The sequence below is a fragment of the Doryrhamphus excisus genome, chromosome 20 (assembly GCF_030265055.1).
Source record: "Doryrhamphus excisus isolate RoL2022-K1 chromosome 20, RoL_Dexc_1.0, whole genome shotgun sequence".
NCBI classification, from domain to species: domain Eukaryota; kingdom Metazoa; phylum Chordata; class Actinopteri; order Syngnathiformes; family Syngnathidae; genus Doryrhamphus; species Doryrhamphus excisus.
In genome coordinates, this window is record NC_080485.1 from 780,290 (window position 1) to 805,834 (window position 25,545).

General features: G+C 42.5%; 1 protein-coding gene across 37 annotated transcripts in view; it reads right to left on the reverse strand.

Moving 5' to 3' along the window:
- Positions 1 to 4,827: 4,827 nt before the first annotated feature.
- Positions 4,828 to 25,545, reverse strand: part of LOC131108012 (calcium-activated potassium channel subunit alpha-1a) — a 156,862-nt gene continuing 136,144 nt past the window's right edge. For 13 of the 37 annotated variants that reach the window (XM_058058621.1, XM_058058608.1, XM_058058619.1 and 10 more), the window contains 8 exons: positions 22,288 to 22,401; positions 20,724 to 20,807; positions 18,514 to 18,644; positions 14,069 to 14,263; positions 13,683 to 13,801; positions 12,656 to 12,880; positions 8,912 to 8,940; positions 4,828 to 6,926 (listed from right to left, as the gene is read on the reverse strand). In XM_058058621.1, the coding sequence (XP_057914604.1) occupies positions 6,775 to 6,926; positions 8,912 to 8,940; positions 12,656 to 12,880; positions 13,683 to 13,801; positions 14,069 to 14,263; positions 18,514 to 18,644; positions 20,724 to 20,807; positions 22,288 to 22,401 (1,049 nt within the window). In that variant the 3' untranslated portion in view covers positions 4,828 to 6,774. Of the gene's footprint in view, positions 6,927 to 8,911; positions 8,941 to 12,651; positions 12,881 to 13,682; positions 13,802 to 14,068; positions 14,264 to 18,513; positions 18,645 to 20,723; positions 20,808 to 22,287; positions 22,402 to 25,545 lie in introns of those variants that run through there. The other 24 variants (XM_058058631.1, XM_058058625.1, XM_058058609.1 and 21 more) reach the window with 5 other exon arrangements.

Consider the following 25,545-nt stretch of genomic DNA (forward strand, 5'->3'; position numbering starts at 1 on the left):
CCGTGATAAGGCAAAGAGTCGCAAGAAGCAGGTAAGTCATTATTTTTAAAGGCGCGCTATCTCGATGTCTCAGAAGGACGCGTTGATAGCAGAATAAAGTACACAATCGTAAATGTTTATGCAGTATTTCTCGCTGTATGATTGCATTTTTATGGTTTATATTGCGATATGGCTTGTTTTGGCCGCCATCGGCACAGCAGTGAAAGGAGACGCCGAGGGGGCATTTGGCTTTATGGAGGGGGGGGGGGGGGAAGAGGAGGCTCCGGCTCGCCTTCGCACGGTAAACACACCGCACAGCTAAGCGGCTGATCAATCAATTTCAGCCAGATCGATTGGCATCAGTTCTGCCTGCATGCGCACACCCCCAGCCACTTTATTGCAAATCAATCATTTTGAAAACACCTCACGGAGGGGGGTGTGTGTTAAGAGGCGAGCGGGTGGGGGTCCTCGCTCACTAACAAGCCATCAATCCCCACTGCCTGCATAGAAACCTCATCAGGCCACAAATCAACAACAACCACACAAACATATGCTCAACACACACACACACACACACACTGATTACAGACCTGCATGAGACCCCTGCCTAAACCCTAATCCTGAACCGTAAACCGCCTGTCCTAATGTAACAGATTCCAGACAGTGTGGCTACGCGGTTACACGTTGGTCAACCTAACTTCCTGAACCTTAACTGCTGCGCTGGGTGTCCAGTTGATAGTCCGAGTTTTTAGCTCGATGCCAAGTGGTCTTGAGTCCTTTTCCAAGGAAGTTGGAGCCCACAGTGGTGCATGGAACTTGCTGAACCGAACACAAACCTTACAACTCTAACCCTAGTAAAGTAGCACCAGACCCCTAAAGCCTGTACTTTAACCAAAACACAAAAAAAGCTAACCAAAACAATAGCCCCACACCTTAAACCAAAACCCTATTCTATAACCCTAAACCCCATACCTCTAAAACTAATGACCAGGCACCAAACCTAAATAAAGACCTTAATCCTAAACCCTGTTCTTTTAACCCTAAGCCTCAAACACAAACCCCAATACCTCGAACACTAATAACCTCGCATAAAACCTGAATTGAAACCCAAATCCCAAACCCCAGATGCTGTGCTGTAACCCAAACTTTCCCCCCAAACCCTAAACCAAAACCCTATTCCTTAACCCTAAGCCGTGTTCTGTAACCCAAAATCCTAACCCCCAAACGCAAAACTTCACCGTACCGCAAATGCTAACCAAAACCCCAATCGTCAGAGCCAAAGCCAGACCTTATGGTTCTTGCTTTTAGCTGGACTATTAAGTCATGGCTTGCTCAAACACTCTGCCTTTAGTGACCACTTTTGATGATGATGATGGTGAGTCTGGGAGCTGAGGGGTGTGAGTGGAAGTCATCACGACACCTCCTAATTGGTGCCACTGCCGGTGACGTTGAAGAATTCCCGGCAGAGCGACGGATCTCCTTCACACGAGCGACACGTTGGCCTGTCCTCCATCTTGACTGTCGATAGGTTTTCACATCCAGTCTTTGTGTTTGTGACCTTTTCAAAGCAACATTTCAAGTCTGAAGAGAAGTGGAATCGAGTACAGTAAAGCGACTCGGCCTTTCTGACGCCCGGCAGACAAACAGATCCGTGCTCCTCGCAGATAAGCCAGCTGATGCAGATATGCTGGAATGTCGTTCCCAGTCAAGACCGAGGATGCCGGCTGACTGACAGAGTGACAGGCGAGCGTGATGGAGCGGCTAATAACATGTCAACATACCTAAATCAAGACTAATAGCGGGGGCCACAATGGGATCGGGCGGCAGGACTCGGACTGCCAGGGTCATTGATCTCGATCTCGTCCCGTTAGCTGAAACCAAGGTCATTTACGTGCACATGAACACTTCCTGTCAGCGTAGGAAATTCCAATTCAAATAATCATGCTGACCAATCCCTGACATACAAAAAGTTGATGAGTTGTACAAAACGTTTAAACCAGAGCTAGTTTACGCTTGCACATCATCAGCTCTGATTTTTTTCAAATGGCAACAGAGCGATAGGCTTCCATTTGACCCAAAGACTTGGCGGCCAGAAAGACATTGCAGAAGCGTGCGAACAAACAAGGTTAAAAAAAGGTGCTACTGTGGGACCGTATCCTCGGCGGTCGTGACCTTACGGAATAAGAGGCGCTGTAGCGGTCAATCAGCTCCAGACTGGACCGCATCTATCACACATCTATCTTTGGTTTGAAGTAGGCGGTAACAATACTAAACTAACCCTAACCCTAAACTATCAAAATGACTAAGTTGGCTACAAATACATAACGAGCCTTCATGATTAAATGTCCATTTTCCTAAGAGACGCGGGTTGCCGACCCCCGGTCTAAGCGGAGAATCGAACCCAGGTCTTCCCCATCTCCTCAATGTTTGACCACTTGGTCACCGTGGTCACAAATATATAATACCATTAAATGCAAAATCAATATTAGATACTATTATATAGTAATATATGTATATAAATATATGCTAAAATACATCCATACTTTGATGAGCACAAGCATAAAAGAATAAGTGAAGAATAATCATATTAGGAATAAGCTACCTGTCCTCCTGGTGACTATGGACATCTAGTGTCCACGCTGCTGTAAGAAAACAATAAAAGAGTAAGCCGGTTTCTGGTTTAGAACACTAATACATCCATTTTTTTAATTTGAGAAAAATACAAAAAGAAACCATGTACAATCTATGTACAAACATTTTGTACAAGACAGTAATATTTATCAGCAGATTATATTTGACAGAGTCAGGTAGATCAACTCAGCACCATCAAAATAATCCATCATGTCTTCTATAGAACACATCCCAAAAAAAAAAAAGAAAAGCAAATAGACAAGCTCCTGATTTGCTGCGGGTGATGATCATGTGATGCCTGAATCGCCCCCTAGCTGAAAATGCCTTATTATTATTGATATTATTAGAATTAAGACTCCAGTCTCTGTTGTGTTATATATATATATATATATATATATATATAAATATATAAATGTAAATATATATATATGATATCTCGAATACAACTCTCAGCACATCAATGATGATTTCCATCCTTTACAGCGCATGAAGTGCAGTCACGTGCTGCCCAACGTTGCCATCCTTCAGTCATGCGGGTCTTGGACCATTCCAAGAGAAACGCCACTTGTCGCAATAGCGGGACTGCAGGCGGGTCCTCCCCTTTTCAGCGCTGCCTGGCGCGGCGCTGGCATGGAGGCGCTGACGGCTTGGATGTTCTCCATGCCAGCGCAAGTCCATCGAGTCACAGTGGAAACGGTGAAACCGAAAAAAAAGTTTGCCGGTGTCCCCCGAATGACTGAAGGATGCTGCACTCCAAGTCTTCATGGCACTTCAAAAAAACGAACTCAACGCGCGGAGGTATACGATGCAAAAACCTAAAGTCACATGACAAGGAGAGACGACAACAAAAACAAATTCTAACATCGCATTCATTTGTATGGTGTCATTTTCAGTGTTATTATTTTCTTTCCACCTTTAAGGACCTTCAATGAATTATTAGTCTGTAAACAAAAAAGAGACACAGTTTGTGACAAAGCTCACAAAATGGAATGTTGTCAACTCTGGATGAACATTAGAAAAACTAAGAACATGAAAGGATTTTCTCTCCAATGGTGAACTGAAGTGGTGCTGCTACCCTTCCAATCAAATTCATGCTGACGCTCCCTCGGGCGGGGCAAGGCGGAACCTCCAAAAGTCAAATATCTAAGGCGTACAGTTTGGATTCCAAGCAAAAACAAAAAATATATATTTTTTAAAATTTGCGATAAAGTGTGATGATAACCGTAGAACAGGAAGTAGAACTGCAATGCAACCCCCACCCCCACATAAGCTCAGGACCTACCGAAAGTGTGTTGATGGAAGAATGTCTAGATTTGTTTTGAAATAAAAACAAACCCAGCAGACATGTTTAACATTAACTCCATGTGTGTTTGGCTTTTTCTTTGACTTTTTACTGACGCCGACAGTGATGGCAAACAGGGAAAGCATGATGATAACCAGAGAAGCACTGCATTAAGAGCAATACAGTTACTTAACTAGCACAAGGTAGAATTAATTGTTTATTTTGGGGGTTTAGGGACCCCCAAATGGGGGAAATTATATTGTGCAATAAATCGTTCTGTGAACTCCAGTTGCATTAAAAAAAGAGATCAACTTGATCTGAAGTTGAATAGTAGCTATTCCGGAACATAAAGTGTGACATGTACCCCCTTTGATAAGCTTGGGGTCTTCCATAGACAGAAGGAAGTCCAGGTCGGGAATAAGTTGTGGTCGTTGTTGAAAACTCCATTTAACCCCTTGGAGCCTCTTCTTCCTCAAACTTCACGTGTCGCTTTGTAAACACCTTCACAAGCGGTGAGGAGTTTGACTTTATTTTACTTTTATTCTACCTTGCTTAACTTTTTTTTCGAGTGTTTTGAAGCCTTTCAGTTGATAAAAGTTCCAAGATGGCCACCGACTGATGTGTTTTGAAATTAGGACAACCTGGAAGTCAACCAGGAAGGGATGGTGTTTGACTTTGGAGGCTCTGCCGTGCACCCTTGCCACCCTGAGGGTCACGTTCTTGAAGAAATAGTGAATTAAATTCACAATATTCCGGCTAGCGAGGATCCAATTTTTGTTTTTTTGTCTTTTAACTCTACATGAGCTACAAGTGTGACCACGATGGAATAATCACAGGTCAAAGTTCACTTCAGGACAAATGTGCATGAGGCTTCAGCACACGGACGCTTCCTGTCATTGTTTACCCCCCCCCCCCCCCACCCCCCCAATTCATGGAGTCACGTGAATATCTAGTACGATATCAGGTTCTTTTCCCGTGTTTTTTTTTTTGTTTATCGCCTACAGGATGAGTGACACTTCAACATCTTGATAAAAAAAAACACACACACACAAAAGCCACACTTTGCAATCGTGTGCGCTCGTTTCTTTCGTCTTCGCGCCATCAGGACCTAATTTAGGTCAAACGCATAATAAGGTCGGAGGAAGCCATCTTCTACTGTTACTCCTAGATTTACGTATATAGCGATATTTCTATGGATGTATAGAACTCTTTCAAGCAGTCGGTGCTAGCTTATTTTGTCCTGCGAAGCTTCGATTTGACGGAGGCGAGCTGCCGGGCTGAAGATGGCTAGCTAAACTTGTTCAGAAAACAATCTTGTGTGGACGCAGAGAGTCGGGTTTCCCAAACTTGTTCAACCGAGGACATCGACATAACCGGTACATAAACCAACAACGGACAAAAACTTATGACGACAAACTTTTTCTCTGACGTTTCTATTGCAAATGGCGACTTTAAGTTTGGGGAAACCCTGACAAGAAGCTGATGCGTACCATCTCGTTTGTCTGGCGGCATGGCTGTACATGGCTGGGAAAACTGGTTCCCCAGCTCCTGATTCTCAAGATATTTATGATATTTAAGGGATTTATGTATAAAAATACTCGTACACGGACAAGATCCGCTGAATATGAATTCAAATGAAATCAATAACATGAACTGTTGAAGTCACTTATAGTCCATAACTGAGTACAAGCCGTCAACCGTCACGGTACGCCGAGGTACAAAAATGGTGGAACTTGTTGTGATTTGATATTTTTGAGGCCGTATTTGGTTAAAAAAAACATAAAATGTCTGATCTAGGTGATCCGCAAGAGTCGTAGCCGTGTGCAAAGATCTTTGGACCAGAGTTTTTCAAACATGGACTGATGGCAGGATGGTGTATGAGTAAACAAGTTTCTCCCCCAAAAATATTTTTCGTCGTCCTACGATGTCTCCTCTGAGGGAACGTTGCGAACCACTAGCTGGGACAAAACGAAACCCTGCAGGCGTTCGTACTGTCGCATCGCCACCCAACCTTGTTTGAAGCGTTTCACAGCAGCTGGACTCCTGAGAGTCTTTGTTGATGAATTATTATTATTATTATTATTTTGACATCTGGATTGACGACGGAGAACATCCAAGCCTCCGTGCCAACCGGCGCCAGGCAGGCTGCTGAGCTTAAAGGAGGACCCGCTTAATGCCCGCTTTTACGCGATATGTGGCATTTCTTTTAGCGAATCTCTGCTGCTGCTCCGTCAAACACGGTTGGGTTTGAGCACGCACGAAACATCTTCCCAGCTAAGGCCAGACTAGCCGATCGCTGTATGAATGGATGTAGATGAATGATGATCGGATCTTACAAAACCAGTTAGGAACCCGTTCTCGTCTTCAATCCCACAGTTCCTTGGTTGGGCTCTGAAACTTGTTTTTAGTGCAAATAGAACAGAAGAACACGGGATGGAGAAACAAAACGAGCCCAGCTGCTTGGAAGAGTCCGCTAGGATCTTTGGGTCCTGACGATGCGACCCTCATCCTCCTCGTAGCCGCAGTGGAGTCTGGTCACAAACTATTGCAAAGCATAACAGGAAGTACTCACTTTCGTCTTCTTGTTTTTTTTTTTTCGTCTCCTCATCCTTATCGTTGTCCAATCGTAAAATAATAATTCCAAAAAGTGCTAAGGAGGGGGGGGTGGGGCTGTACAATGCGTATTTGATTGTCATTATGTACATCTCTGTGGATACATCAATAAATAAAACAATGTCCAAAGAGCGTGGAAGTAACATTAAAGGTATACACATAGGCGGTCCCGACCTGTTCAATCCTCCGGCGGTGATCGTGAAAAAAAAAAAAACAGCGCCGAGTCATGTCAGCGTCATAACTGGAACAAAAATAAAAATAAAGAGGCTTCAGCATTCATCTTCGACTTCTCTGATTGGTGGGATCAGACTACTGGTGGATTTGTACTGGTTGACTTGGTTGGCCATGTGGGTGCTCATGGGCTTGATCTGAATGTTCCGTGGGTAGGCGTTGTCCGCTTCATCTGTAAACCATTTCTTTTCTGAAGGACGACACACAGGAAGCGGAGAAGACCGTTAGCCTCAAAGGAAACCTCCTTCCTGATGTTCTCATTCATCCATGTCGTGGTCTTCTCAGGTCATTGACTGGATCGCAACTGGACTCTTCAGGTTGTCTTCGAAGATGGTTCCCATTCGACAATGACCAGGTGGGACAAACGCTAGTCTGACTAGGTAGGACGACCATCGTCGTTTCTTCACCGTTCTTGTCTGGACATGCGTCGACCTTTAAAGGACTTTGGATCCTGCACCAACTTCCCCGACTAGGGCTGTCCTACCTAGTCACTTAGCATGAACTACTAAGGTATTGCCTTGAATGAGAAGACAACCTGATTCATCCAGTTGTGATGCATTCAATGCCCAGAGGAGCTCTGTTTAACTTCTAAAATGAGATGCATTTTTGATGCATTTTGGCCTTTCGTCCACACGCAAACGTTTTTGTTTTGGAAAGCTGCAGCCACACTTTCCAAAGCTCTGTTTGTGTGTAGACGGGTACATTTCCCATAGCGTCCTTGTTGAAAATGCACCAGTTTTATTGATACCAACGGTTTTGCCAAAATCGACCTTGGATATCGTACTGTCTCGGTTATGGTACAATATGGCGCGTAGTGAACTGTTCTGTGAACATCTTGGATCACACACCCAATACCAAATCTGGCGATTCTTAGCGCCCACGATACTATGGCATCAACCAATTTTCGACCAATAGCCCGATAGCAGTGGTCACCAACCTTTGAGGTCTGGGTCGTGAACCTACGCTACGGGTTGTGTGCCCGGAGAGCAGCGAGGCGTACGGTCAAACTCCGGCAGGGGAGCTGATTGACAGGTTGGCAACCTCCATAAAACATGTTTTTTTGTTATTGTGATTATTTTGGGTGTTATTGTTTCCTAATGGAAAATTGCTTTACTTTCTGTATGATCGCATTTTAGACAGATGCTTTAAAACGACTTGGTTACAGCAATCCCTCGTTTATGGCGGTTAATTGGTTAGGGTTATGGAATGTTTTGGTATTTAGAGCATAGAAAAGCTGTTGATGACTTTCTAAATAGAGCTTTTAACATTATTAGAGCCCTCTAGACAAGAAATAACACCCCTATAGTCACCTTTCCACTCATATTAGCCAATCTAGTAGACGTAATACGAGAATATAAGACCTGGAAGCGACGGTGGTCTTGTTAACTGCTAACAGAAATAGCCAAATTTGTGTTTTGGTTTGAGTGGGACGTTCTGGAAGGGATTAATGACATTAACCAAGGCACCACCGTATTAGTAAAGTGGGAAAGTAAAGTGTTTCTGAGCTGAAATGATGTTGAAGAAGTTGCCAAATATGAACTTTGCCACGTGGACGTGCGGCGCATACGTGTGGCGAGTCATCGGTGTGGCGTTCGTATGGAAGTAAACTTTAAAGGCGTCATTTTTTAATGTGTGGCGTCACGCCCCCCCTGGGGTTCAGCAAGGCGTCTGTTGCCTCGCTCTGCTGATACGGCCGACATGTCGCCCGGAAGCGGCACATCAGGTGTTCAGGAGGGAGGGGTCGCATCCGTCTAATTTAACGCTTCAAATCGGTGGCGCCGCCCGTGACTAACGGCGAGGGGATGGCGGCATCAATGTGACCTACATGTTAGCCTGAAATCACCAATAAGACATCACAGGAGGGAAAGATGCGGCAAACACACACGGACCTCTCGCACCATGCAAAGTTGGAAAAAAGCCATAAATGGCAGGCAAAAGAACGACTGCAGCGGGAAGGTGAGAATCAACCTCATGCATTGTGGGTGAGAGGGGGGGGGGGGGGGGGGGCGAGCAGCGACAAACTTTAAACTCAGGCATGTTGAAGTGAAGAAAAATGCAACCCCCCCCGGCCCCTCCCCAACAACGTCCACGGTGGAGGGGGGGGGGGACGCGGTTATGATAGGAGCCCAAAGTCAAGGCTGCTAAGCTTAGCATGCAGAATGTTGACTTGCGTACCTGGACCCATTCTATTCATCCTTGTTGCACTTCAGAGAGAAAGGTGAGTAATCTACTGTGAGTAAGCCGCAGTTACACAGCAAATACACAAGGGTACACACCACTACAGGTACATGGAACAACGGCACTTGGAGATGCATTAAAGGTCCCATATTATGCAGAACATCCCACGAGGTGTCCCTGGAGCTTGTTTGGCTAACAACAAATCTAGGATGTCACTCAATTGTTGGATTTGGAGAGAAGAAGCGCTGAAATGCTCACTTTTGAACTTTGGCCAGAGCTCAGGCTTCGCTACACATCTTAAAATAACACGTGCCACCGTCTACTAACACTATTAACACTAACTCGACGAAAAAAGGGCTGGTTTAAGGAATGTAAAAAATGGCCGCCACATCCTTCGTGTAAAAAAACAATTGTGGAATTAGGAAGGTAAAGAACAAAAAAACTATACAGTGAAGAAAATAAGTATTTGAACACCCTGCTATTTTGCTATTTCTCCCACTTAGAAATCATGGAGGGGTCTGAAATTTTCATCGTAGGTGCATGTCCACTGTGAGAGAGATAAACTAAAAAGAAAAATCCAGAAATCACAATGCATGATTTTTTAACAATTTATTTGTGTGATACAGCTGCAAATAAGTATTTGAACACCTGTGTATCATCTAGAATTCTGACCCTGAAAGACCTGTTAGTCTGCCCATTAGAAGTCCACCTGCACTCCATGTATCATCCTGAATCAGATGCACCTGTTTGAGGTCGTTAGCTGCATAAAGACACCTGTCCACCCCATACAATCAGTAAGACTTTAACTTGTAACATGGCGAAGACCAAAGAGCTGTCCAAAGACACCAGAGACAAAATTGTACACCTCCACAAGGCTGGAAAGGGCTACGGAGCAATTACCAAGCAGCTTGGTGAAAAAAGGTCCACTGTTGGAGCTATCATTAGAAAATGGAAGAAGCTAAACATGACGGTCAATCTCAATCGGAGTGGAGCCCCATGCAAGATATCACCTCGTGGGGTCTCAATGATTCTAAGAAAGGTGAGGAATCAGCCCAGAACTACACGACAGGACTTGGTCAATGACCTGAAAAGAGCTGGGACCACCGTTTCCAAGGTTACTGTAGGTAATACACTAAGACGTCATGATGTGAAATCATGCATGGCACGAAAGGTTCCCCTGCTTAAACCAGCACATGTCAAGGCCCGTCTTAAGTTTGCATATGACCATTTGGATGATACAGAGGAGTCATGGGAGAAAGTTTTATGGTCAGATGAGACCAAAATAGAACTTTTTGGTCATAATTCCAATAAGCGTGTTTGGAGGAAGAAGAATGAAGAGTACAATCCGAAGAACACCATCCCTACTGTGAAGCATGGGGGTGGTAGCATCATGCTTTGGGGGTGTTTTTCTGCACATGGGACAGGACGAGTGCACTGCATTAAAGAGAGGATGACTGGGGCCGTGTATTGTGAGATTTTGGGGAACAACCTCCTTCCCTCTGTCAGAGCATTGAAGATGGGTCGTGGCTGGGTCTTCCAACACGACAACGACCCGAAGCACACAGCCAGGAAAACCAAGGAGTGGCTCCGTAAGAAGCATATCAAGGTTCTAGCATGGCCCAGCCAGTCTCCAGACCTGAACCCAATCGAAAATCTTTGGAGGGAGCTCAAACTCCGTGTTTCTCAGCGACAGCCCAGAAACCTGACTGATCTAGAGAAGATCTGTGTGGAGGAGTGGGCCAAGATCCCTCCTGCAGTGTGTGCAAACCTGGTGAAAAACTACAGGAAACGTTTGACCTCTGTAATAGCAAACAAAGGCTACTGTACCAAATATTAACATTCATTTTCTCAGGTGTTCAAATACTTATTGGCAGCTGTATCACACAAATAAATTGTTAAAAAATCATGCATTGTGATTTCTGGATTTTTCTTTTTAGTTTATCTCTCTCACAGTGGACATGCACCTACGATGAAAATTTCAGACCCCTCCATGATTTCTAAGTGGGAGAAATAGCAAAATAGCAGGGTGTTCAAATACTTATTTTCTTCACTGTATAATACAAAACATATTTTACAAATGTATTTTCTATTGTGCTATTTTTCCCCCAAACACTTTCAATTAGAAACACTTAAAAATATTAATTTATTATTATTTAATAATTTATTATTTATAAAAATATTTATTAATTTAATTATTTTATTTATTAATTTATACATGTCAATTTTCCTTGTTTTTTTTAATTATTTTACTTCGACCTCAACCGATTTTTTTCCTTTTTAAAAATTTGACTTGACGCCGTTTGTTTTTTCAACTCCAAAATGGGTTCATTTTTTTCTCCGACAGGACGAGAAGTGAGGTCGGCTCGCTCGGGACATTTTACCGTTTGGTACACGGACTTGGTGTACTGGCCCACTCCTGGCTTGAAGAGCTCAGGCTTCGCTACACATCTTAAAACAACACCTGCCACCGTCTACTAACACTAAAAAAAAAAAGGTCTGATTTAAGGAATGTAAAAATGGCCGCCACATCCTTTCATTCTTCAGTATGAAAGGATGATCAACTTGATCTTCAGTATGAAGTTTGGACGCCCCCGCCCCCCCGCAGAAACAAATCTGGGGTGCTGAAATTAGAGGCTACTTGTTGAAATCGTAAAACAACAAATCCCATAGCAACAACCTTGTTAATTGGATTACGGATTAATCATTGATGAATTGTTGCAGCTGTAAATGTTAGGTGATTGCATGTGATGTACTGTATGGCATACAGTATACACTATACAGTATACAGTACTACCTTGTCAATAGACTGTTGCGGGACGGTAATAATATAATATGGGACCTTTAAGCGTTTATCACAGCTTACAAAAGCTTTCTTAGGACAATATTTGCATGCTTTGAGAAAATACTGCTCATTGATGCTTGAATACTTGAGCTTCTTAATGCAGTTTTGCACTTCAATGTACTACAGTAGCTGAAAGTGTCTTGGCGGAGGATATTAGGAAAACAGGAAGTGCCTGCTGACATGCAGTGAAGCTGATGCACCATGGAATGCCAACATGACGTATGACTTCTTTTCTTACATCTCATCCCAGCCGGGTTCTACTGTATTTGGAATATGTTATATAAAATAATCATAATAATAAAGAAATGATCTCAGTTAGAAACAATCAAATGATGAATATCGGGGGAAATCTCAAGGAAATTATTCAGAAACTGTAAGTTATAGACTGCTACTGTATTTCATTTATTCCAGTTTATTAATTTTGTACTATCATTTATTGTTGTATTCATTATAATTAATAATAAATAATAATAAAATAATATTAGTATTTCTGTAAGTATTTATTAAAAAATAATGTAGCTTTCTTTTTGGTAAATAATAATTTCATAATCCCTGAAATGAAAAGACCTGATGCCACAATAAACAGGACAGAAGAAGACGTAGACCAGCGTACGACAAGCATGTGTGTTCTAGACGACACGTTCCCAAAACACAATTCCCAAAACACAATTCCCAAAACACAAAACAGTTTTAGTGAAAGTGGATCCAAGGAGTCGATGTGGTGTTGTGAGGATGATGAGGATGACGAGGATGACGATGATGACGGAGGAGAAGCAGAAGCAAGGAAGCAGAAGACAAGTCCCACACAGACACACCGACGACGCCACACGACGCATCCCAAACCCACAGCATGCTGGCCACACGCACACGTGCACATACGTGCACACACGTGTACCTACTTCTGCTTTTCCCGGCCTTCCCGGGTTTTGCTGCTGCGGTTCTGCCGGTTGGAGGGCGGGACGGAGTGGACGGAGGAGCTCTTTTTGCTGGAGGAATGAGAGGAGTGGGACGAGTGGGACAAGCTGGTCCGGGACTGGCCCGCGTTGTGGTCGAACTGCATGAGGCAGAAGATCAAGTCCGTGGGCACCAGCTCGAACTCGTACGGCGGGTTGGTGATCACGTATCTGCAAAGAGGGCGGACGTACATTCGGTTGCTTTGGGACAAGGCGGCGCTGCTTTTTACGTGATGGCTCTTGACAGCACCATGGATGAAAACGGACTTTGGGTACTTTCAAGTGTAAAAAACAATCGTGGAATTAGGAAGGTAACGTTTATTTATTGATATTGTTTTTCAACTCAAACAGTACTTACTGTAAGTACTGACTACTTATATTTACACTATATACTGTATCTTGGTCATTTTTATTTTTCCCCAAGCATTTGCATTTATTTATTGATTGAAATATAATAATTATTTTTCATTTAATCTTGGCAAAAAAAATTTATATTGAATTTGAACACTTTTAAAAAGCATTGATTCATTTTTCCACCAAAACACAAAACAGATTTTACAAATGTTTTTTCTATCTTGCTATTTTTTCCACACTTTCATTTAGAAACACTAAAAAATATGTATTTATTATTTAATTTATAAATATATATATATATATATATAATATTTATTTAATATTATTTAATTTATATATGTGTGTTCATTTTCCTTGTTTTTTTTTTATTTTACTTAGACCTCAACCGATTTTTTTCCTTTTTAAAAATTTGACTTCACGCCCCTTTTCCAAGATTCCCACCAAAAAGGAAGCTACCTTTAGTTTTTTCTACTCCAAAATTTATTTAAATTTTGTATTTAAAATTTTTTTAATTAAATTCTTTTTAATTAAAATTTTTTTAATTAAATTTTTTTTAAGTAATTCTTTTTTCCGACAAGAAGTGACGAGAAGTGAGGTGGGTTCGCTGGGGTCACTTTACCGTTTAGTACACGGACTTGGCGTACTGAGATGGGCGTCCCTCAATCTGTAGATCCCAAAGCACAGCATGTTGTACGTCTTCAGGGCCTTACAGAACAAATCCCCGTAGCAGCCCCCGTCCTGGTGAACAACACAAGTACAGCAGCTGAAGGAAAGTACAAGCCATGCAAGTTACTGCACTACAAGGCAGTACAAGGCAGTACAAAGCAGTACAAAGCAGTACAAAGCAGTACAAGGCAGTACACCAGGTACCAATGTCCGCTAGTAGCTGCCGTGCGTGATCGCCGTTCTTCACATCCGATTAAGGACGGCGAAGAGCCGAGGCGTCCGGATGTGCGCTGCCGGGGAGCGCCAAAATGTGTCATCTGGGCTTAAGCGTGGTCTTACCCCCAAGTCGGCGAAGGGTCCGTCATAGAGGGCCAGCTGGGCCACGCGACACCTGTCTCTGTTGGCCAGCGTTTGCGGCGTGCTGTAGCCTCCTCGCAGGGCGTTCTCCTCGGCCAGCAGAGCCTCCAGCTCCGGCGTGGCGCCTCCCGTCACCAGCGTCCGGATCAGGGTGAGGATGTTGTCGTTGAAGTACGTCTGGGGGGGGGGGGGGGGGGGGGTCGCAGAGGGCTTCCATGTTAAAGGTGCTAATCTGGGCAAGAACTCCACAACGTACGTTTACAAAACGCTTTCAGGTCTACGGACTAGACAGACACCATCACCGTCAGCTGGGGGGGGGGTCACTACTAGTACTACTAGTATTACTACTAGTACTGAGTACTATCAGGAATACAATGACATTACTACTAGTAATGAGTACTATCAGGAATACAGTGACATTACTACTAGTACTGAGTACTATCGGGAATACCATAACATTACTACTAGTACCACTAGTACTGAGTACTATCAGGAATACCATGACATTACTACTAGTACTGAGTACTATCAAGAATACAATGACATTAATACTAGTACTGAGTACTATCAGGAATACCATAACATTACTACTAGTACCACTAGTACTGAGTACTATCAGGAATACAATGACATTACTACTAGTACTCAGTACTATCAGGAATACCACAACATTACTAGTACCACTAGTACTGGGTACTATCAGGAATGCCATGGCATTACTACTAGTACTACTAGTACTGAGTACTATCAGGAATACCATAAAACTACTTCTAGTACCACTAGTACTGAGTACTATCAGGAATACCATGGCATTACTACTAGTACCGAGTACTATCAGAATACCATGGCATTACTACTAGTACTACTAGTACTGAGTACTTTTAGAATACCATGGCATAATTACTAGTACTACTAGTACTGAGTACTATTAGAATACCATGGCATTACTACTAGTACCACTAGTACTGAGTACTACTAGAATACCATAGCATTACTACTTGTACCACTAGTACTTAGTACTATCAGGAATACCATGGCATTACTACTAGTACTGAGTACTATCAGGAATACCATGGCATTACTACTAGTACTGAGTACTATTAGAATACCATGGCATTACTACTAGTACTGAGTACTATTAGAATACCATGGCATTACTACTAGTACTGAGTAATATTAGAATACCATGGTATTACTACTAGTACTGAGTACTATCAGGAATACCATGACATTACTACTAGTACTAAGTACTATCAGGAATACCATGGCATTACTACTAGTACTAAGTACTATCAGGAATACCATGGCATTACTACTAGTACTAAGTACTATCAGGAATACCATGGCATTACTACTAGTACTAAGTACTATCAGGAATACCATGGCATTACTACTAGTGCTGAGTACTATCAGGAATACCATGGCATTACTACTAGTACTGAGTACTATTAGAATACCATGGCATTACTACTAGTACTAAGTACTAGTAGTACTAAGTAGTACTAAGTACTAGTAGTACTACCATTTTCTAGGCTAAATGATGCATCCGTCCAACAGAAACACGATGCGGACTGTTCTGCTCTGTGAGGGCGTCGGCGTCCATCGTCCTTCACGCCACTCGGCGACGTGCGAAGACAGCGGGTGTCAAGTCGGCGGCCCGTCCGAGAGTGGCAGCTCGTCTCGGGGGGGGGGGGGGGGGGGTGGAGGGGGCCCCTCTGACAGGCCTGCCGAGCCCTCATGATGGATGAGCACTGTCCATTAGCCGGCTTCACCTCTGACCGGCGCCGAGCTACAGCTGATGCCCACACCCCCCCCCCCCTCGGCTGGCCACCACACGGCTTCACTAACCCGACCCCCCCGCCACACCCCGCCCCCCGGCTGCTGGAATGAAGCCATCCCGACACCCAGCGGAGAATCGGGCTCGGCCAGGAGCGGGAAAAACGATGAAGGTTAGATATTCCCTCTCTGCCGTCTGCCTCCTCGTTTACGTGATCCGTGACGCGGCGGCGGCGTGACAAGAGATGAAAGAATGTTCCTTTGGCCTGTTAAAAGTGGCGCCGGTGTCACCGCCATTACGCTAACGTTCGCTACTTACTTCATTAAAAGACTCCTAAGTTGAGTCCCGTCTGCTCCAAATGAGGAGCGATGCCAAGCAGGCGGCTTTGATGTCACTGAAGCTGGCAGGCGTGTCGGATCAATGGGCGCCATCGCTTCATTTACTCGCTCCTGCTTCGCAAAAACGCTGCATCCGCTGAAACTTCACGCTCACAAATACGTATGGCTCACTTTTCCACACAGGAATTGGACTCCTTGTGAATTCCCTCGCTCAGAAGCCCAAATACTCGCACCGTCAACGCCACCGTCAGCCTCTCCCAAAAGTCAGCGGAAACCAAACTCGCATCAACTTTGGAGTAGTCACTGTACAACTTTTGTACTTAACAACATAGAAAACCTGCGTACAATCTTCTCTTGGCCCTTTTTACCATTATTAGAGCCCTCTCGTCACAAAATAACACCCCTATAGTCACCTTTACACTCAATTACCCAATATAGTAGACATAGTAAGAGAAAATCTGACATGGAAAACCTCTTTACCACCTTCTATTTACCCTTTTTGCCATTATTAGAGCCCTCTCGTCACAAAATAACACCCCTATAGTCACCTTTACACTCAATTACCCAATATAGTAGACATAGTAAGAGAAAATCTGACATGGAAAACCTCTTTACCACCCTCTATTTACCCTTTTTGCCATTATTAGAGCCCTCTCGTCACAAAATAACACCCCTATAGTCACCTTTACACTCAATTACCCAATATGGTAGACATAGTAAGAGAAAATCTGACATGGAAAACCTCTTTACCACCTTCTATTTACCCTTTTTGCCATTATTAGAGCCCTCTCGTCACAAAATAACACCCCTATAGTCACCTTTACACTCAATTACCCAATATAGTAGACATAGTAAGAGAAAATCTGACATGGAAAACCTCTTTACCACCTTCTATTTACCCTTTTTGCCATTATTAGAGCCCTCTTGTCACAAAATAACACCCCTATAGTCACCTTTACAATCAATTACCCAATATAGTAGACATAGTAAGAGAAAATCTGACATGGAAAACCTCTTTACCACCTTCTATTTACCCTTTTTGCCATTATTAGAGCCCTCTCGTCACAAAATAACACCCCTATAGTCACCTTTACACTCAATTACCCAATATGGTAGACATAGTAAGAGAAAATCTGACATGGAAAACCTCTTTACCACCTTCTATTTACCCTTTTTGCCATTATTAGAGCCCTCTCGACACAAAATAACACCCCTATAGTCACCTTTACACTCAATTACCCAAAATAGTAGACATAGTAAGAGAAAATCTGACATGGAAAACCTCTTTACCACCTTCTATTTACCCTTTTTGCCATTATTAGAGCCCTCTCGTCACAAAATAACACCCCTATAGTCACCTTTACACTCAAGTACCCAATATAGTAGACATAGTAAGAGAAAATCTGACATGGAAAACCTCTTTACCACCTTCTATTTACCCTTTTTGCCATTATTAGAGCCCTCTCGACACAAAATAACACCCCTATAGTCACCTTTACACTCAATTACCCAAAATAGTAGACATAGTAAGAGAAAATCTGACATGGAAAACCTCTTTACCACCTTCTATTTACCCTTTTTGCCATTATTAGAGCCCTCTCGTCACAAAATAACACCCCTATAGTCACCTTTACACTCAAGTACCCAATATAGTAGACATAGTAAGAGAAAATCTGACATGGAAAACCTCTTTACCACCTTCTATTTACCCTTTTTGCCATTATTAGAGCCCTCTCGTCACAAAATAACACCCCTATAGTCACCTTTACACTCAATTACCCAATATAGTAGACATAGTAAGAGAAAATCTGACATGGAAAACCTCTTTACCACCTTCTATTTACCCTTTTTGCCATTATTAGAGCCCTCTTGACACAAAATAACACCCCTATAGTCACCTTTGCACTCCTAATACCCAATATAGTAGACACAGTAAGATAAAATCTGACATGGAAAACCTCTTTACCACCTTCTATTTACCCTTTTTGCCATTATTAGAGCCCTCTTGACACAAAATAACACCCCTATAGTCACCTTTGCACTCCTAATACCCAATATAGTAGACACAGTAAGAGAAAATCTGACATGGAAAACCTCTTTACCACCTTCTATTTACCCTTTTTGCCATTATTAGAGCCCTCTCGTCACAAAATAACACCCCTATAGTCACCTTTGCACTCCTAATACCCAATATAGTAGACACAGTAAGATAAAATCTGACATGGCAAACCTCTTTACTACCTTCTAAATAGACTTTAGCAGTAACTGGTCAATATGTTGACATGGCGAGCACGCGGCATGAGTGGACTTACGGCGCTCATCAGGGAGTCAAGGACGCTGACGGCGAAGGCGGTGCCACAGGCGAAGGGCTGCGTGAGGTACAGCTCCGTGTCCGGGTCGTCGTCGTCGTCTTGGTCCAGGAACTGAACATTGGAGTCGTTTACTGGAGGCGGACGCAAACGCAGCGCAAGTTAGAGGAGGATGCATTGGTCACATGACGACAGCTTTTAGATTTGATGCAGGAATTTATAAACAGGGAAAAATATTTTTCATATTTTCATATTTATTTCATATTTGACCTCTCAGTTAAAAGAATTATCAGACTTTTATGACTGAATGTGACTCAATCATGGACCGTTACTATGACTACTGAAAACGTTACACTTGAATGTAATGAAAGATGTTTTTAACAAGAGTACATAATTATTCATTTTTTTCCATTATTAAAAAAATAGAAAGAATGAGGATTTGATAAAAACTACATTTTATAATACCACATTGATATTAATGCATACAATTATAATGGTTAGAATTTCATATCACAGCTGCTGTACATTACATTTTTTTCCAAAATTTTAAGAAATGTATTTAAACTACGGCTATAATAATAATAATAATAATAATAATAATAATAATAATAATAATAATAATAATAATAATAATAATAATAGTAATAATAATAATAATGATAACATGTTAACTACAATTTATTCATTTCATGAATTTCAACCATTGTAAATGATAGTACCATGTGGAATTAATTATTGAAATACAGTATACTACATCATTTATTTTTAAAAACATTTTTAAAAAAGGAAAACATATTTTTGTTGTTTTTTTTCTAAAGATAATTAAAAAAACATAAATAAATAAAACATAATTGAATACAAAAATGTACAGTATATAGTTTCTTATATCATCACAGTACAATCATATGTTTTGTCCATGAATGTATGGGAACAAAAATTTATATTATTGTATTTATTTTAAAGATAATTGAAATTAATGTCATTTTTTTCCCAAATAAATGTATATAAGTGTATCATGTAAAAGTACACTGTATATATAGTTTGTCCAGGTATAGTAATAAAACATAATTTTGTACATATTTCTATAGATAATTTAATTCCACAATTTTTGTCAATACATTTGTTGGGATTTCTTCTACAGATAATTGAATGTAAACATATACTATGTACTCAATGATTCCAATAAAAGGTGTATTTTGGTAAGACGTAGAGGACAGCAGGACATGCAGGATCAAAGTCACGTACTATTGACAAAGCAACTAAGTAGAAATGAGAGCTAAACATAAGCAACCATTGTCCAAGTCCCCTGGGAAGGATTTGTTCCAATAGCCCAGATATGATCATGAGACACATTCCTATTACTATAAAACACACCAATTGTAAAGAATACTTCCGTGGTATTCCCGGAGACTTCAACAATGGCCTTTTTATGACGAGCATGCACACGTGAGGTCATGCTAGGTTTGCTTTGTTTCTCCCGTTGATGGATGTGTTGGTCACATCATCAGCTACACTCTTTATTTACCTCTTCCCTGGAAACGACACAATAGTACTTCAATCAAAGCAAGAAAGTACCACATCCAATTCCTCCCCATTGGCATGCAAGGTTCTGATTGGTCGGAGAGACGAGCCAATGGAGAAGAAAGACATTTTACAAGAGGAAAGTTCTTTTCATTTCAAATCTGATGTCTTTGCAGGCTTGCTGATGCTCGGGAGCAGAAGTGTCAATCAAAGAGACAAGCGGGTGATGCAAACAAGCCTGGGCCGAAGTACTGAAGGGTGTGTGTGTGTGTGTGTGTGTGTGTGCGTGTGTGTGTGTGTGTGCGAGGAGGAACGGGAGGGCAAGAGGGAGGTGTTGCTATGAAAACAGCCACAAGGACAGACTGAACATGATCAAAGACCTCATAGCGATGCTCTGCAAACGCAACTGGAGTGTGGGGGTGGGGGGTGGGGGGTGTGGGGTGCAAAAAAACACAAAAGCAAAAAAAAAAAAAAAAAAAAAAAATCATTAAAAAGAAAAGGGCCCCAAACAACACAGTCAATTTCAAGTCGAAGGAAGAATCAAAATGCGTTGAAAGCGAAGCCATGGGAGCAGCGTGGGCCTTGACTTGCAGCCAGCTACATCAAGACAAGCTGATGAGGAGCGGGGTGGGGCGGGGCGGGGCGGGGGGGGCGGCGGACAGGCGGCAGCGGAGGACAAAGGCTCAGCTTACCCAGCTCGGTTATCATTTGTATGTTGGTCCCGCTTTTTTTTTCCTGACTGAGTGAAACCGATGGCGGCGGTTTGCCCGGTTTGTCTAACGGTGGCGAGGCAGCGCAGAGGGGTGGGGGTAGGGGGGGGAGAGATGGCGGCGTTATTGGAACAGCTTGACAAGAGGGCCGCTGGTGCTCCACGCAGGCCCCTCGACACACCACCCAAACACGAGGTACACGTGCACGCCCGTACGAGGGGCCGCCCAAGTCAACACCCGGTACCGTGGACCCCCATGCTGGATTTGGGGGATGGATGCCCTCCCAGGTCACAACATAAACAATGAAACTTCAGCTCAGGGAGCGTCTTGGGGTCCCCAAAAAGAGGCAGAGGAGGAAAAAAACTAAACAAAGCAACCCACAAAGGTAATAGTACTAGTACTAGTACTAGTACTACTAGTAATAGTTTGTTGCATGGTCTTCTATTGATTGTCGTATGATATTTTTACCATTCATTATGGCTGCCTTGGCTTGGTACGTTCCATGTTGGCTCCGTCCTAGAACACGCGTTAGGACCCTGAAAGATCAGCCTAAATCCTCTAAAATGGCCGCTGCTGGAAGTGGGGGGGGGGGGGGGGGGGGGGGGGGGGGCTGGTGTGGCTAAAAAATCCATGAAATTCATAATAAATAGAAATATGTATTTCCATATTGAGCGACATATCCTCATTTTTTTTGTTCAATACAACTATGCAACGATGCAAATGCAGAATAAAGTTTTAGATTTTGAATGTTATATTTAACACTGTGGTGTCCGCCATGTTTATCTTTAAAATGTCAATAAAGTTATGGTGAGAAGAAATATCTGGGAGCCAGACGCGGTCGTGAAGAGAGACACATCTGGCCCCCGAGCCGGAGGTTCCCTACCTCTACAGTGAAGGCATGACAGGAAGTTCTACGGCTATTACTTCCTGAGGGAGGACGGTACTGATGCACCGGCGGTGGAGGGCCGGGGTGGGGGTGCGGGTGCGGGGGCGTCGCTGACAAGGACAGAACGGGGGTGTTGCGATGATCACGTGTGCGGTCAAACGGGAGCGGCGCCGTGCAGGTAATGGCCGACCCGCGTACAAACTAACATCAGGCGGCTTCTTTCTCTTCCTTGGCCTTTTTTTCCCAGCTTGCTCTCATGCTCCATTGCTCCCTAATTGGGTCAGGGGGGACAGAGCGGGCGGTCTCTGGTGCCTCGTGGAAGACCCCTCAGAGATCTGAAAGTTTCATGAGTCCCCGGCACTGGTGGGAATACAGTCTACTGCCATTGTTATTAATAAATGGACCCATTTTGCAACCCAGGCAGTTTTCTCCCCCCAACCTCCCCCCCTTTTCACTCTCTTTTCTCCCCCCCCCATCAGAGGTTCTCCTATGCATTAAGGGACAAATTGCAGGGATGTGGCGGCAGCGCCCCTTAAAGAAACATACGGTACCGCACACGCGTTAGCTTGCGTCAGGCCAAGCAGAAGCCAAAACTACAAAGTCCGTTTCCATTGGGGTGGATTTGTGGATTTGTCGATGTTGTCGGCCGGCGAGGTTTACCTAATTCCGTGATGATGGGGATGTTGGATCCGGTGGTGACGGAAGCCTGGCGCACGAAGCCATGTACTGGACTGCTGTCTGGAGATGACCTGTCCATTCCAGGAGGCGTGAAACCTGCACATCACAAAAAAAAAGCATCATAACAAGGATATTTTGTCCGACGACCCGCGTAGATAAGCTAGGTACTTCCGTTGGCTTCAATGTACTTCAAGAAATTACCGCATCTCGGAGGCCAAAAACCTAGTACCACTAACTTTACTCTTCCCATTTTTGCTGTTGTTTTTTTCATTCTCATATTTGTTTGAGCTTTATTCCCATATTATAACTTTTTCCCAAAAGTAAAAAAAAAATTGTGTCTCATTACTAAAAGTTGGTTTAATATTTCACTCCACCATACTTAAATGACATCATTTCCCCTCATAATATTCCGACTTTATTCCTAGAAAACTGCAACTTTTAAAAATATATTTTACATATTGTAAGACATTTCTTTTATAAAATGTTCCATTTGTGTTTTTTTTAATATTATTATTCTTATAAATATAATTTTCATAATTATGACCTTATTCTCCTATTTTTTTTTTAACTTTATTCTCATAATATTAGATTTTTTTTTAGATTTATTTTTTTTCTTAATATTTCCATTCTAGGCTATTAAAACTGGATTAGTTTTCCTTGGAATATGAGAAGTTTATTCTCATTAAATTGAAACTATTTTTCTCATACGATTTTTTGTCGTAATATTCAGACTTTATTTTCATAATATTTAGATTTTATTCCCATAATATTAGAACTTTTCCCCAAAGTTTCTTTTATTAATATTTTCATGCTAGGCTACTAAAACAGGATTACTTTTCCTTGGAATATGAGAAGTTTATTTTCATTAAAATTAAAACTTTTTTTCTCATTCATTTTCTACAACTTTTTCTCCTAATATTCAGACTTTATTTTAATAATATTTAGATTTTATTCCCATAATATTCCAACTTTCTACAGTAGTTTTGTAATATAGATTTAGAAATATGTGAATTGGCATTCTGTTTTCCCCTGATATTCCGAGTGGCAGCGTGCACATTGCGGCCCGGATCCTGCACGTGCATATGGATGGCATTCCACATAGTGCATGTCAGCCAAGTCAGCATAAAGTGTCTCCAATGACAAGAAGGAGCCTAAAAAAGTGCTTTTAGGGGTCGGCTAGGACATGTTTAGTATTCCTGCCCCTCCATCAGCAGCGCGCCATCAATTTTGCATGTCGCTCATTTTGTAACAATAAAGTGGATACCAGAAAACCTTTTATGGGGAAATGGCGTGGATGGCGGCTGGGGCGTGCGCACGAGTGCGAAGTGACAGCGGCGTGAATCCGCACGACTTCACATTTCCCCTCAAAGTGACAAGTAAACACCTTCAATTGGTAATGCCGGATGCATAATGCATCAGCTGTGTTTTGACATCCATCATTTAGTGCTGACTGCAGCCAACGCCACCAGCAAGGTAATAATAATACGCCAGACATTCGGGTCACTATTTGTCTTTGAAGGGGGCCTTTTCTGTGTGGGTGGTGTCAGGATGCACAACCTGAAGTGACGCGCGCCTCGTGATGAACGGCGCCGTTGCCGTTGCCGTTACCGGGCGCTCACTCGTCAAGTGGACTTTGTCTGTGAGAGTCAACTTTTTATCACGACGAGCTGCATTGTTTTGTTGGAAGACGACGCCGGCTGGAGGAAAACAAACAAGAGTCTCCACGGAGAGTCATTGTCAGGATGACGACGGCGCCATGTTTAAAAGCCGCCGCTCTCATCCGCAACACGGAGCAGACGAGAAGAAGACACAAAAAGGAGAGTTGATGCTCGTCTGGTTGCTTTGAGCGCCACATATCAATGTCTGTCACGTGTCAGCGTACCGCTGATGCTGATGACTCTCAAACTGCAGTACGGGTGCCAACAGTGGGACGCGGGCGGCAACTAGACCGGGGGGTCCAAACTTTCCCAGCGAGTTTGACAAACGAGAGGATATTTTGTAAAGCGACACATGTAGATATGCTAAGTCGTTCTATTATTACATTACATTCATTTTCATAATATTTCAGAGTATTAGGACTTTATTCCCGTAATATTATAACTTGTTCCTCAACCTAATTCTCCAGAAAGTACAGCTTCATTTTGTTTCTCATAATATTCCAACCTCAAAAAATATTTTTTCTTTCATATTTGCTATTAAATAAAATATTACAAATATATTTTTGTAAATTTTTTTCTCGTGATTATTGTCATTCTCAAAATTGTTTCCACTTTTACTGTTTTTTCAACTCTTTTTAAAATCGTTATGTAATTATGACTTTATGACTAATATTGTGACTTTTTTCTCGTGTCCTCAACCTAATTTTCCATGACATATTCAAATAATTTTCAAATGACATAATTTTATCCTCACACTATTACTATTACAATTTTGTCTCGTGACATTTTGACTTTACCCCCATATTGCTGCTGTTTTTTTTTTTTTTTCCAACGATTTCAACTGTCTTACTTGCTACTTTTTCCTTAATGTTTCAATTATTTTTCTTCATAATATTTCCAGTTTGTCCTGGAATTAAAATTCTTTTAACAGGCCTTTTATCTCTTCGCATTTAGAGTAGAATAGCCTTTATTGCCATTGCACAACGGCTACAATGCAACTCTGCACCACAAAAATAGTACATTGTACATAGTACATGGTGTACATAGTACAATAGTAGTAAATAGTACATCTTTTTTACTTCAACGTTTCAACTGTTTACTCCTCCAGTGTTATTCTTTCGTCTTAATTTGACGTTACTCTAATAAAACAGATTGCAACTCCATGCTACTAAAATGACGGATCCATCTATCATCTCCTGGAGGCTGGCCCTCCTTCAAGTGTTTGACAGCATGTTGCAACAGTCAAGTGGGATCGAGGTTACGTATCTTACCCCCCCCCCCCCCCATCCCTGTAGCCCCCCGGGCACGGCGGTGCTCTGCGGTTGACTGCAGGCTACAGCAGCCGTGAGAAGCTCTCCCCCAGGAAGGCGTTTGTTTACTTATTCATTTGCACCTTCTTGTTTTAAATTCCGCAGACATGGCGTCTGAATGGGAGCGTCGCTGGGAGGAAGGAACTCCCCCCACCATCCCCACCGCTGCCAGCCCTAAAGCGTTACTATGATACAACGGGAGTGTCTGGCTATGTGTGGAATTCCTGATGTATGCATGATTGCGCTGCGGTGCCGTTCGCTAAAGTCAAGTG